General features: G+C 42.0%; 1 protein-coding gene across 4 annotated transcripts in view; it reads left to right on the forward strand.

The window, feature by feature from the left end:
- The window catches only part of Cog4 (component of oligomeric golgi complex 4), a 41,542-nt gene that overhangs the window by 12,105 nt on the left and 14,155 nt on the right, over positions 1-15,282 (forward strand). For all 4 annotated transcript variants that reach the window (XR_013051044.1, XR_013051045.1, XM_015992931.3 and 1 more), the window contains 6 exons: positions 2,514-2,619; positions 3,135-3,292; positions 4,904-4,962; positions 9,584-9,717; positions 13,357-13,475; positions 13,964-14,130. Coding sequence is in view for 2 of the 4 variants with exons in the window: in XM_015992931.3 (XP_015848417.1) it covers positions 2,514-2,619; positions 3,135-3,292; positions 4,904-4,962; positions 9,584-9,717; positions 13,357-13,475; positions 13,964-14,130 (743 nt within the window). In the remaining 2 variants the exon portion in view is untranslated. The remainder of the gene's footprint in view (positions 1-2,513; positions 2,620-3,134; positions 3,293-4,903; positions 4,963-9,583; positions 9,718-13,356; positions 13,476-13,963; positions 14,131-15,282) is intronic.

Genomic DNA, 15,282 nt, shown 5'->3' on the forward strand with positions numbered 1-15,282 from the left:
CCAGCAGCCGTGTGAAGTGGAAGGAGGAACTGGCACTACAAAGTTGTCCTCTCACCTCCACATACGCTGTGGCATGCGTGGATCTATGAGCTCACACACGGAGACTTTAAAAAATTCAACAATTTTCAGTTGATGGTGATGGTTCCTGCTTGTAATCCCAGCACTTGGGAGAGGGAGGTTTGAGGGTCAGGAACTCAAGGTTATCCTCTGCTACATAGTAGATTATGAGACTTTATCTTAAAAAAAAAAAAAAAATTCTCAAAAATGGCAGAAACAGAATCAACAAACATGCAGAGTTGTTGAGTCTTTTTAACCATCTCTCAATGCATCCTTCTTATATCCAAGAATTCTCTATAATGGAGCACTATTCTGTCATTTAGGAAAACAAGACCAGACTGGATATGGTTGCTCACTCCTTGTAATCTCAGTACTCGGGAGGCAGAAGCAGGTAGATCTCTGTGAGTTTGAGACCAGCCTGGGCTACATAGTGAGTTCCAGAACAGCCAGGGTTATGTAGAGACCCTGTCTCAAAAAAAAAAAAAAAAAAAAAAAAAAAAAAGAGAAAGAAAGAAAGAAGGAAAAAAAAAGAAAAAAGAAAAATGAGACCATTCCATATATACTAGTTTATTTTACTTTATAATAGTGGTTCTCAACTTTCCTAATATTGCAGCCCTTTAATACAGTTTTTTATGTTGTGAGACCCCCAACTATAAAATTATTTCATTACTGCTTCATAATGGTAATTTTGCTACTATTATGAATCATAATGTAAATATTTTTGGAGATAGAGGTTTGCCAAAGGGGTTGTGACCCACGGGTTGAAAGACACTACTCTATAACATTTGTGGTTCGTTAAATAACTAGGGTATAAATTAGTAAGCTATCATTCTCACTTCAATTGAGGGGAGCGGCGGTAAAGATACATACTTATGTAAGCACAGAATATTTTGGAAGGGAACTTGGATCTTGAACTGTAGGTAAGAGAAAGGACTTTTGTTCCTTTTAAATATTTAAATGTGTGCTTCACTGATTCTAAAAATTTAGTTAAAAATTAAGAAAGATGGCTAGGAATAGTAGCACATGCCTTTAATCTCAGTACTGAGGAGGCTGAGGCAGGCAGATCTCTGGGAGTTCTGGGCCAGCCTGGTCTACATAGTGAATCCCAGGACATCCAGTGCCACATAGAGAGACCCCATCTCAAACAAACAAACAACAACAAAATTAAGCAAGATGACGCAGTGAGTCGAGTCATTTGCTCTCAAGCCTAACAACCTGCATTCAATCCCTGGGACCCACATGGTGGGAAAAAAACAAATTCTAGTAAATTGTCCTCTGGCCTCCACACATGCACACACACACACACACACACACACACACACACACACACACACACACACAGTGATATAATTAAACATTTTTTTAAGTACAATTGATAGGCATCATGGGATAGCATATGTTTGTGATGCTAGTACTTGGTAACCTGAGGTAGGTTTAAGGCTAGTTTAAGGCTAGCCTCATTTATACAGTCAGTTTTAAGCCAGTTTGAACTACATAGGAGGACCCTGTCTCAATAAATAAATAAAATGTCCTATGGTACATTTTTAATTTTTAAAATGTATTAATTTTTTAAATTTGTATTTTATGTGTATGGGGATTTTGCCTGCATGTATATCTGCACCATTTGCATGCCTGGTGCCTGTGGAGGCCAGAAGAGGAACTATAACTGGAGTTACAGATGGTTGTGAGCTACTTTGTAGGTGCTGGGAATTGAGTGAAGATCCTCTGAAAGAAGAGCCAGGGCTCTTATTACACTGAGCCATCTTTCCAGCCTCCTCAACAAAGAGGAGTAATATATAAATATTACTATAAATATATCGAGTTACACTTTTTTTTTAAAGATTTATTTATTTATTATGTATACAGTGTTCTGTCTGCACATATCCCTGCAAGCCAGAAGAGGACACCAGATCTCATTACAGATGGTTGTGAGCCACCATGTGGCTGCTGGGAATTGAACTCAGGACTTTTGGAAGAACAAGCAGTGCTCTTAACCTCTGAGCCATCTCTCCAGCCCCTCGAGTTACACTTTAAGATCGTTATTGAAATTAGAAGTACTTTCTCCTTTTAGTTAGCAGTAGTCCATATTTTCAGACAGACTAAACGATTATTTGTTCCCCTGAATAGAAAAGCTATCATTGTGGGCATGATGGCACATAACGTTAATCTCAGGACTGAATAGGCAAAGACAGGCAGATCTCTGTATATTGGAGGCAAGCCTGATCTACATAGCAAGCAAGTTCCAGGCCACCAGCCAGGGTTACATGGTGAGACCCTGCCCCCCCCCCATAAATAAACGAACAAACAAACAAATCCACATGCTCAGGTTCGTTGTCATACTTGAGCACCCACAAAGGTTCCTCAGTGCTGCCTCCAACTGCCAAGGAACATGGTGGAAGAAAAGCTGACAGGAAGCCTTTGGTCTGATTAATATGTGTGGGTTTTTCTGCTTTCAGGTGGCCAGTAAGGCTGAGGAGAACCTGCTCTTGGTGCTGGGGTCAGACATGAGTGATCGAAGAGCTGCAGTCATCTTTGCAGATACTCTCACGCTCCTGTTTGAGGGTGAGCCCCTTTCTCTACTCTAGGGAGACCAAAGACGCTTTCTTCTGACATCTGCACCCTGGCCCTTCCTGTCCCTCTACTCAGGTGTGTTTTATCCAATCCTGTGGTTTTCTGTGTGCTCATTTATTGCATAACCAGTTTCCAGATTAGTATCTGATTAGCAAGATTGGAGTCTCCCCAGAACTTTTAACCTCCCTAGCCCCCAAGACCCAAACTCTAAAAAAAAAAATAAATAAATTTAACCTAAAATAAATCACTAGGAAGGTGATCTGTTCTAAAGATCCTGCTAGAGAAAACAGATTTACTATGACTTCTCAAGTGCCTATTTGTATATCAATCACTGTTTATATTTAAAACATTTTCTTAGTATCATTAAGCAACAACTAGAACTGTCCATTTCATGTCCATAGTGAGGTAGCTGAGAGGGATTGAGTTAGACCTAAGTTAATCTTTGATGGGGAAAGGAATTTATTTTATGAAAAAATATGTGGAGTCCAACTCTCACTTCCTTCTAGGGATTGCCCGAATTGTGGAAACCCACCAACCCATAGTGGAGACTTACTATGGTCCTGGGAGACTCTATACCCTGATCAAATACCTTCAAGTAGAATGTGACAGACAGGTGGAGAAGGTGGTGAACAAGTTCATCAAGCAGAGGGACTACCACCAGCAGGTGAGCAGAGGAGACGTCCTGCAGTTTTGAGAGCAGCTTTAGTCAGGGCACTCTACGCCAGAGACATGAAAATGAAGTGCCTGCAGGAGAAGGAAAGGTGCTGTAGGTACACTGTCCTGCACCTGAACACCAGGGAGAGCATGGGATGCACAACAGTGCCCTCTAGTGATGCCAAGAGCAGTTTTCTCTCCTAGGATACTACTGAGTGTCAATTATTAATATTTGTTTTGAATTTCACCTTAGTTCCTTTTTTTTTTTTTGAAAGATTTATTTATTTGTTATGTATACAGTGCTGTGTCTGCATGGCCAGAAGAAGGCACCAGATCTCATTACAGATGGTTGTGAGCCACCATGTGGTTGCTGGGAATTGAACTCAGAACCTCTGGAAGAACAGCCTGTGCTCTTAACCTCTGAGCCATCTCTCCAGCCCTCACCTTAGTTCCTTATGGCTTCCTTTTTTAGAACTGTTTTCCATATCTATAAGCTCAAGAAGTAAAAGTAGCACATAAGACTAGGAATGACCAGCTGGGCTTGGTGGTACATGCCTGAAATCCCAGCAGTTGGGAGGCTGAAGCAGCAGGATCACCAATATTTTGAGGCCAACCTGGACTACATAAGGACATCCAGGCCAGCCTGAGTTATGTAGTAAGTCACTGTCTCAGAAAAAAAAAAAAAAAAAAAAAAAAGGCCGGATAGATTGGCTCATAAGCTTTATAAGCATTTTGCTTTATAAGCAAAACCCCAGACTAGGAGACTAGACAGTAGTCCACGAGAATGTCATTAGCACAACTTTTTTTTTAAGACTTATTATTTTTTATTTCCTCTGTATGTATGTTTTGACTATATGTATGTATGTATGTATGTGCAGCATGTACATGCTTAGTGCTCATGGAGGCCAGAAAAAGGCACTAGATTCCTTGGGCTGAAGTTACACATGGTTGTTAGCCACCACATGGGTTCTGGGAACCAAATCCCAATCCTCTGCAAGAGCAGCCAATGCTCTTAACCAATAAACCATTGCACCAGCCCCTAGCATTACTTTTAAATGTAATAACAAGGGCCAGAGAGGTGGACCAGTGGTTAAGAGCATTTGCTGCTCTTCTAAAGGACCTGAGTTTGGTTCCAGTGCTCCCATGGTGGCTGACAACCATCTGTGACTCCAGTTCCAGAGGATTTGAAGCCCTAGTTGGCTTCCATAGGCAGTGCATACAGTACACATACATACATGCAGGTAAAACATCTGTACACAAAAATAAAAATTAAATAAGTAGCCAGGCGGTGCTGATTTATGCCTTTAATCCCAGCACTCGGGAGACCGAGGGAGGCAGATCTCTTGAGTTCAAGGCCAGCCTGGTCTACAAAGTGAGTTCTAGGACAGCCAGGGCTATACACAGAACCCCTGTCTTGAAAAAACCAAAACAAAAATTAAATAAATAAGTGTAAACAGAAATAAGCAACAGTACCTAAACCAAAAATAAGTCTTTGGCTAGAAAGTCTATCACTAGCTTGAAAGAAAAGTAAGCCTAGTTAGTAACCTGAAGCTTAGCCTTATAGGCTAGAATGACCAATGGGAGGCAGAAATACTGTTCTGATTTCTGTGGTGTTTTGCAGTTCCGGCTTGTCCAGAGTAACTTGATGAGAAATTCTGCAACAGAGAAAATTGAACCAAGGTAATAATTCTTCAGCCTGTAATTGTTGCAATTACTATTTACATCTAGTTTAGAGATTATTTTGTTAAAATGTGGTTTTACTTTTAGTTTTTTTGTTTGTTTTCTCTTTTTTGTTGTTTTTTGTTTTGTTTTGTTTTTTTGTTTGTTTTGAAACAAGGTCTCTGTGTGCTTTCCTGGAACTCTCTGTGTAGACCAGGCTAACCTTGAACTCAGAGATCGACCTGCTCTGCCTCCCAAGTGCTGGGATTGAAGATCGATGCCACCATGCCCACAGTTATTTTATTTACTTATTTAAAAGATTTATTAATTTTTATTTTATGTGCATTGGTGTTCTGTCTGCATGTATGTCTATGTGAGGGTGTTGGATCCCCTGGACCTAAAGTTACAGTTATGAGCTGCCATGTAGGTGCTGGGAATTGAACTTGGGTCCTCTTGAAGAGCAGCCAGACTCATAGCAATCCACCTGCCTCAGTCTTCCAAGTGCTGAGATTACAGGCATAAGCCACCAATTTCCAACTCTATCAATTTCTCCTAATAGAAAATACCATACAAAAATGTCTATATAACACATGTAGTTAATAAAGAATAATTAACTGGCTGAGGATATCTCAGTTGGTAAGAGTGCTTACCTAGTATGCACAAAACCTAGTACCACATAAAAACAAGAATGATGGTTCATGCCTATAATACTAGCACCCCAGAAGGTAGAAACAGGAGGATCAGTGTTGCTCGAATCCTAAATGGTCTTATAATAAAAACCCAGGAGTCGGATATGGGGTAAATGCTGAGAGATCAAAGAGACAAAGGAATAAACTACTAGAGAAACTTCTCACCACTACTGAATCCTCAGGCCAAAAGGGAGGCGAGATCCTGTCTCCACGAATCCTCAGGCTGAATGCCTCTGAGTCCTCAAATGAAAAAGAACCAAACTCCTGTTTCCTCTTGCCTTATATTCCTTTCTTCTCCCAGCCATATCACTTCCTGTCTCAACCTTCCTAGTGCTGAGATTAAAGGCGTGTAACTCCCAAGTCTCAGGATTAAAGGTGTGTGCTACCACTGCCTGGCTCTGTTTTTCTTTTAGAGTGGATTAATCTCGTGTAGTCCAGGGTGGCTTTGAACTCAAAGACATCCAAACGGATCTCTACATGTTGAGTGCTAGGGATCAAAGGTGTGTGCCACCACTGCCTGGCTTCTGTTTAATCTAGTGGCTGGCTCTGTCCTCTGATCTTCAGGCAAATTTTATTTGTTAGAATACACACAAAATATCACCACAGATCAGAAGTTCAAGGTCATAGTCAGCTAAATAGTGAATTCAAGGCTAGTCTGTACTACATGAGACCCTATTTCAAAGACAAAATTAGGGATTGGAGAGATGGCTGAATGGTTAAGAGCATCTACTGCTCTTCAGAGGATCCAAGTTTGGTTTCCAGCACCCAGGTCAGTGGCTCACAATCACCTGTAATTCCAGCTCCAGGAAATCCAACATCTTTGAAATCTGTGGACACCTGCACCTACCCAGATATACATATACACACATGATTAATATTTTTTCAGCAATAAATAGCACTAGCTGTTCTTCCAAATGGCAGCTTACAACTATCTGTAACTCCAGTTTCAGGGGCTCCAACACCCTCTTTGCCCTCTGCAGGTACTGTATGCTCTTGTTGAGTAGACATACTTGTGGGCAAAACACCCATACACATAAAATAAACTTTTTACATTTTTTTGTTGTTTTTAAAGATTTATTTATTTATTTATTTATTTATTATGTATACAGTATTCTACCTTGCATGTATGCCTGCAGGCCAGAAGAGGGCACCAGATCTCATTATAGATGGTTGTGAGCCAACATGTGGTTGCTGGGAATTGAACTCAGGACCTGTGGTAGAGCAGCCAGTGCTCTTAACCTCTGAGCCATCTCTCCAGCCCCTTTAAATGTTTTTAAATAAAAAAAAATTAATTAAAAAATTTTACTCTGTACATATTATACACCAGATACTGGTTCCTATGCTAGCAAGGTGACCAAAATCAGATCTAATTCCTTTCTTATGGCATTTATAGTTTATCAAATTGATAGTAATTGTCCTAGTTTGCTTTCTGTTTTTGTGATGAACACCAATAACCAAAAACAACTTGGGGTGGGGAAGTTGTTTGTCTTACATGTTCCAGTCATGGTCCATCATCGATGGAAGTCAGCACAAAAACTCAAGCAAGCAGAACCAATAGAGACTATGGAGTGCTACTTACTAGCATGTTCTTCATAGCTTGCTATTTTTCTTTGTTATACATCTCAGGACCACCTCTCGGGGATAGCACCACCTACCCAGGGTTCTGATCCCTCCTACACTAGTCATTAATCAAGAAAATGCCTCACAGACTTGCCTGAGGGCCAATCCTATATAATCATTTTCTCATTTGAGGTTCCAAAAGACCCTAGCTCATGTTAAATTGATGAAAGAAAGAAAGAAAGAAAGAAAGAAAGAAAGAAAGAAAGAAAGAAAGAAAGAAAGAAAGAAAGAAAGAAAGAAAGAAAGAAAGAGAGAGAGAGAGAAAGAGAGAGAGAGAGAAAGAGAAAGTAACAAAGAAAGAAGGAAGGAAGAGAGAGAATGAGAGAGAGAGAGAGAGAGAGAGAGAGAGAGAGAGAGAGAGAGAACGAACTAACTAGCAGCTGCACAGTGGTAGTGCACACCTTTAATCCCAGCACTCAGGAGGCAGAGGTAGGCAGATCTCTGAGTTCAGGCCAGCCTGGTCTACAGAGTGAGATCCAGGACAGCCAGAGCTACACAGAGAAACCCTGTCTTGAAAAACCAAAACAAACAACCTAACCAGCATAGTAATGATAGCTAACACATATATAATGTTGATTGTATGCTAATCATTGCTATAAGCACTTAACAAATATTAAACCACTTTCTTCAAGGTATGTTAACCTCTACACTACTGGCATTTTGGCTAGATAGTTTTGGGGGTTTTGTTTTGTTTTGTCAGGAACTGTCCTGTAAACTATGAGATGGATAGCAGCATCCCTGTCTCTAGCCACTGTACTGTGGGAGACTGAGAGGCCAGCTCCCACCTTTCCCACCTATGCCATGGTTCTTATGGGGAGGAGAGAGCGATAAGAAATATTAGTTAGAAAGATAGCGAAGAGGAGAAAGACAGAAACACAGGATAACTTAGGGAGGACCTGGGTCAATACTCAATGGCCTTTTCTGTTTCTTCTAAAGGGCTTTTTATAACAATGCCCCTTGCTAGATCAAAGCACACTGCACAGCCAAGTGTAGACCCTTCCAAACACCTCATAACCACGCCCATGGTCAAATCATCACCTTATGCAGCCCTGCTGGGTAAAGCAAGCTCAGATTCTCATACTCTGAGTAAATTCTCACTAGGAAACCTCTGTGGTTCTCCACTATAGTCCCCTGGGGGGTGCAAAATTGGTAGTAAATCACTGATTTAATTTACAACTATTTTCAGATGAACAAACTAAAGCCTAGAGATGCTAAATGACCTGACCAAGATAATAAAGCTAGGGGCTGGAGAGATGGCTCAGCGGTTAAGAGCACTGGCTACTCTTCCAGAGGTCCTGAGTTCAATTCCCAGCAACCACATGGTGGCTCACAACCATCTGTGAGGTCTGGTGCCCTCTTCTGGCCTGCAGGCATACATGCATGCAGAACACTTTATACTTAATAAATAAACAAATCTTTAAAAAAAGATAATAAAGCTAGAAAATGGCAGAAATAGAATCTAGAATAGAAGCAGTTTAGTTCTAGAATACGTGCTCTTAACCACTGGGTATATGAAGTATAAGGTTCAAGGGAGCATGTAATGAGGGATAATCAAATGTGGTCAAGTTTCAGGAATTCTTCCTGAGGAAGTGGCCATAGGCCTGAGACTGGGAAAGTGAATTGGAGTATAAGGAAGAATTTCCCAGATAGCATAACGAAAGTATGTGCAAAATATTGGAGAGAGCCTAAAATAAGATGAATATTAGGGGGTCATTACAGAGTCAGCCCCAGGTCATGTATCAGTAATGGAGAACTGTGGAAACTGTATGACCAGATTGATGTTTTGGCCAGTACTTCTCAGTGTGTGAAGGGAGTTTGTATATATAATGGAGATCAGGTTCATCTTCTTGTTCATGTGATGTCAGTGGTTCTAGTAAAATTCACTGAATGGGTCATTCATTCCTCCATTCAATCGTCGTAGCAGTCTCATAAAAAATCACTCCTGAGGCAGAGGCAGAGGAAGGAGGATCTCATGAGTTTGAGGCCAGCCTGGTCTATGGACTCCATAGAGAGTCATAAAGAGACCCCCATGTTTAAAAAAATAAAATCAGTGACTGCCTGAACTCTCAATTCTATTCCATTTATACATTTTGGTGTGTGTGTGTGTGTGTGTGTGTGTGTGTGTGTGTGTGTGTGTGTGTGTGTGTGTACATGTGCTCAAGTGCATGTTGTGTGTAAGTGTGGTTGATAGCTGTCTCTATAACAAGGCAGTGCAGCCATCAGGCAGAACTATCCTTATGTACCTGGGTTAGGAGGAGAGAGTCTGTGTTTACCTTGTAGCCCTTCCATTTATGGGAATGGAGTGTTCTTATTCCCTCTGTTCTTTGTCTCAGGGAGCTGGATCCTGTCCTGACTGAGGTCACCCTGATGAATGCTCGAAGTGAGCTGTACTTACGCTTCCTCAGGAAGAGGATCAGTGCAGATTTTGAGGTGGGGGACTCCATGGCTTCAGAAGATGTAAAGCAAGGTAAAACATATTTCTCGTACTGGGTGGTAGGGCTGGCATAAGCTGTTGGCACTGTCTTGTCATAGCCAAGCCATAGAGCTCTTAATAAGGAAACCACTGAGTCTCTGGACAAAATGACCTTTAGTGAAAATGTTCAATGTGTCACATTTTAGAAATGGACTGGAATTTGGGGGCTTCTAAGCACTTCATATAAAGGCAAGTAAAACTGATGTCCATTCATTTCTTGCACTTTTCTCTATGCCAGCCCTCATTTATAGTTAGGCGTAGGAAATGTGTGCATGTAAATGTCTAAATAGTACATAAGAGGTGTTTACACTAGTGAACTTTTAGAAATGACAAGTGTTCTGAAATTGGATTGTACCCATTGTTGCACAAATACAGAAAGTTGCTAAAGATCATTAGGTCATACACATACAGTGGTGAATTCTGTGGACTAGAAGTTACACCTCCGTAAACTTAAGAATATAGTACAAACAGGAAGGACATGGAAGTACATGCCTCTAGTTCCAGCAATGAGTTATGTAGCAAAACCTTTCTCAAAAAAGAAAAAATAAGCTGGACATGGTGGTACACGTTTAATTGCAGTACTCTGGAGGCAGAGGCAGCAAGATCTTTGAGTTTGAAGCCTTGCCTCAAAAGAAGAGTAGGAGGATATATATATATATATATTATAGAGAAAGTAGGCCGGGCGGTGGTGGCACACGCCTTTAATCCCAGCACTCGGGAGGCAGAGCCAGGCGGATCTTTGTGAGTTCGAGGCCAGCCTCGAACAGAGCGAGATCCAGGTAGCAAAGCTACACAGAGAAACCCTGTCTCAAAAAACCAAAAACAAAAAAAAGAGAGAAAGTCTTCCACCCTATCCCAGTCTTCAAGCTCTACTACTCACAATTTTTGAAGAGAAAGATAACATTGAAAAAAACAAGGGGGGCTAGAAAGATGGCCCAGTGGTTAAGAGCAGTGGCTGCTCAAGAGGACTGGGGTTCAGTTCCCTACACCCACAGGGACGCTCAAACTGCCTCTAACTCCAGGTTCAGGGGATCCAGCACCCTTTTCTAGTGTCTGTGGGCACCAGGCACATACATGGTGCACAGACACGCACGTAGGTAGAACACTTATACACATAAAATAATAAAAGCAAAAAATTTTAAAGAACATGTCTGGCCAAATAAATAAAAATTTTTAAAAAGATGGCCTTTTTCTTGAGGTTTTTTGTTTTTGTGAGACATGATTTCTTTGTGTGGTCTTGGCTGTCCTAGAACTCTGCTCTATAGACCAGGCTATCCCTGAACTCACAAAAGTTTGCCTGCCTCTGCCTCTGCCTCCAGAATGCTTCGATTAAAGGTGTACACCACTACTACCCAGCTGGTTTTCTTGTTTTATTATTGTTGTTTTGAAGTGTATCTCATTATGTTATGCAGGCTGATCTCAAGAAATCATCTCACCCCAACTTCCCAGTAGATTTTACTACAGGCATAGGTAGTACATGCCAGGTATAGTGATACATACCTGTATAGTCCCAGCTACTCAGAATGCTGAAGTAGGAGAGTTACTTGAGCCCACAGTGAAACTGATCATCATAATGGAGACTCTGCTCAAAAAAAAGATGACTACTGAATTCCTATAGGGTATCCAATAGGGGCCCTGGAGACTCATGTAGTATCTGACATTCTTTGTGACTTATGCCAATAAAACATGGCAGGGTTGTTACTTAATCTGTTTAAAGGGAATTATGTATTTATTTGGAGTCAGGTACTTATCAGTGTCAATAACAACCACTGCTGTTGAGACCAATGTTGTATAGCATAGTAGTCACCAGCTGCATGTGAGTGACTATTAACATTTAATCTCTTTTTAAAGATCTATTTATTCATGTGTTTTGTGTATATGAGTGCTCTGTCTTCATGCGAACCAGAAGAAGGAATCAGATACCATCACAGATGGTTGTGAGCCACCATGTGGGTGCTAGGAATTGAATTCAGGACCTCTGGAAGAGCAGTAAAGGGTTCTTAACAGCTGAGCCAACTCTGCAGCCCCTGAAATTAAAATTTAAAGTTAAGTCAGGCACAGTGGTCCACTCCTTTAATCCCAACACTTGGAGGCAGAGACAGGTGGCTCTCTGAGTTCAAAGCCAGCTTGATCTACAAAAGAGTTCCAGGATAGCCAGTGATACACAGGGAAACCCTGTTTTGAAAAATAAGTTAAAATTTTAAAGTTCAAATTAAACTTCAAAAAAAAAAATTAAAACTTGGTCCTTAGCCACATTTGAAATCTCAAGAGTGGCCTGAAGCTAGACATGGTGGCACCCTCTGGTAATGCTAGTGTTTGGCTGACCTGGACCACCTAGTCATTCTTTAGTGATAGGGTCCTGAGAAGTAAGATGCAGGGGATTGAAGATAAAGAGGACAGATCAGGTGGGAGATCTTGCATGAAGTATTCTTATGCCAAGCAAGCTTATTGGGTCCTGAGAAGTAAGATGCAGGGGATTGAAGATAAAGAGGACAGATCAGGTGGGAGATCTTGCATGAAGTATTCTTATGCCAAGCAAGCTTATTAAGAAGTACCTCGTCACCGGGCGGTGGTGGCGCACGCCTTTAATCCCAGCACTCGGGAGGCAGAGACAGGTGGATCTCTGTGAGTTCGAGGCCAGCCTGGTCTATAGATAGAGATCCAGGACAGGCACCAAAGCTACACAGAGAAACGCTGTCTCGAAAAACCAATAAAAAGTACCTCATCTTGTGCACTGTTTCGGGGGAGAAATGGGAGGAAGTCAGCAGAAACAGTGAGTTCCAGGCGAGCCAGGGGTTACAAAGTGAGACCTGTCTCAAACCAAAACCAAGTCAGGGGAGTTGGCAATCCCATCCTGGGAGACGGAAACAGGGAATCCTGAGAGCAAACTGGCTAGCCAACGTAGAGCTCAGCAGGAGACACTGCTTTAATATGTAAGGTGGAGAGAACTGAAGACACTCAATATGAACGTTGGGACTTCACATATGTGAACATACATGCATGTGCACCCACCACCTGTATCCACAGACATGTGAACATGCATGCATGTGAAGAAAAAAATCAAGGCAGGACATCCACCCTCACACCCCTTTAACGAAGTCTTGCTATATAACCCCGAGTAGACTCAAACTTGTAGTGGTACTTCTGTCTCAGCCAAGTGCTTGAGGGCTGGACTGATTCAAGGCTTTCTCTGAGGCTCTAATGTGTGGAAAAGGAACATGCTTGGCAGTATGCTTGGCAGAGCTGGTAATAAATAGCCTGGAGCCAGGGCTTGGGAGATATTCCTGAGGCCCTGATGTGCAAAACCAGGAATATGCTTGGCAGAGCTGGTTATGGACTGCGGCCTGGGCCTTGGGGGAGCTGTGGCTTTGGATCCTGAGAACTCAGCCTTTTCCATTTTATGGGGCTATAGCTATCAGCCTTGAATCCAGAGAGTTCTGCTTGCCTGCCTCTGGCTCCCAAGTACTGGGATCAAAGGTGTGCGCCGCCACCACTCAGCTTACACTGTGATTTTAATCATGGGAAATATGAATCTGTTTGGAATGAAAACTAGAAGAGGACTTGAAAAATGAAAAACATTGCTGTTTCCCTTGGGGGAAGAAAGTGAATGTTCCTTTCTTGGCTGTCCCCTAGAGCACCAGAAGTGCCTGGACAAACTCCTCAATAACTGCCTATTGAGCTGTACCATGCAGGAGCTAATTGGCTTCTATATTACCATGGAGGAGTACTTCATGAGGGAGACTGTCAATAAGGTAGGACATTAGGATACCTCTTGCACATAGAGCTTCCTGTCCAAGAAGCTAGGCTGAATGAAATGGCTGAGACCTTCGTATTTTTTGGTCCTGCGTTGAGAGTACTTTTCACTGCAGACTAGATAGCACTGCTGGGTGTAAGAGGACATCTCTGGAGTTGTCATGCTCTTCACATTTCCAGCTGGGTCTTTCCCAAAGATTACAAAAGAACAGCTCAGCTCCCCATGGAGCCTTCTTGTTCCCTGCCTCCCTGCAGGTATATGGGGTAGGATCTCCCCTATGTCTAACATCCCAGGTAATGGATATCACCAAGGCAAAGTCCCCAAATACTAAGTTTTCTAAGGTAGTGATCATTAGGAAGTAAGGTGGGTTTTTTGTTGTTGTTTTGTCAAGGTGTAGAAAAGGGTGCAGAGACTGGGCTAGTATAAACAGAACTATCCAGAACATGCAGAACTGGGATACTCACTGAGGGCTTTGTCTTTTGTCAGGCTGTGGCTCTGGATACCTATGAGAAGGGCCAGTTGACCTCCAGCATGGTGGATGATGTCTTCTACATTGTTAAAAAGTGCATTGGGCGAGCTCTGTCCAGCTCTAACATCGACTGTCTCTGTGCCATGATCAACCTTGCCACCAGAGAGCTGGAGGCTGACTTCAGGTACTGTTGACACCCTTTCTGCTTTTGAGGCATAAAAGTTCTAGTTGTATTTGATTCTTCGGTCTCATCTGTTTCTTTTCTTTTTTCATTATGGGTCAAATTCATTTCTAAACAAGATTAAACTAGCTGGGCATGATGGCACATGCCTTTAATCCCAGCACTTGGGAGGCAGAGGCAGGTGGATCTCTGAGTTTGAGGCTAGCCTGGTCTACAGAACGAGTTCTAGAACAGCCAGGACTCAGAGAAATCCTGTCTCAAAAAAAAAAAAAAAAAAAAAAAATACAAGCTCCTACCAGGCGGCAGTGGCACATGCCTTTAATTCCAGCACTCAGGGGGCAGAGCCAGGAGGATCTCTGTGAGTTTGAGACCAGCCTGGTCTACAGAGTGACATCCAGGACAGGCACCAAAACTACACAGAGAAACCTTGTCTCAAAAAAACCCAAAAAAAAAAAAAAAAGCCAAGCTCCTGTTCCTGATATAACATCTTTTACCTTGGAGCAACTATCCATCAGCCCTAAGCGCCTAACTTCTTTTACTTAACCTAATTCACTAGAGTATGTTGGAGGTGTCAGGTGTCATTACCCTCAGACCCAAAAGAAAAGCATGTGGTTTAGATAAAAACAGTAGTTATAAATACATAGTTTCCATTTCTAACTCAGAGAGCCACCTGTCTCTGCCTCCTGAATGCTGAGATTAAAGGCGTGTGCCACCATGCCCAATTCAGCCCCCCAATATTTAATTGTACAAAAACCTTGATATAGGGCAGATGAAATGGATCAGCAGGTAAAGATACTTGCTGCTAATGCTAAGCCTGATGACCTGAGTTTACTCTCCAGTGCCCACATAGGGGAAGAGGTAAACCAGCTCCTGCAAGTTCTTCCCTCAATTCCACAAATGTGCTGTAGTGTGTCCCCCTCACACAAAGTCAATATTGATTTTAAGAAAACTGATATGGGAACTGTGCTTTCTGTTTTGTAGATGGGCTTAGAGAGATTGTATCCTTTGTCATGGGTCACATACCTCTTAAGAAGTAGAAGAGAAAATCTAGTATTGACTTGACTCAGAATGTTTTTTTTTCAGCTCCTCATGGTACTGCTTTTCACTAAGCTCTACTGTCTCCCCTTTGCTGAAGCTCAGCAGTAATAACTGAGA

The sequence above is a fragment of the Peromyscus maniculatus genome, chromosome 5 (assembly GCF_049852395.1).
Source record: "Peromyscus maniculatus bairdii isolate BWxNUB_F1_BW_parent chromosome 5, HU_Pman_BW_mat_3.1, whole genome shotgun sequence".
Lineage (NCBI taxonomy): Eukaryota > Metazoa > Chordata > Mammalia > Rodentia > Cricetidae > Peromyscus > Peromyscus maniculatus.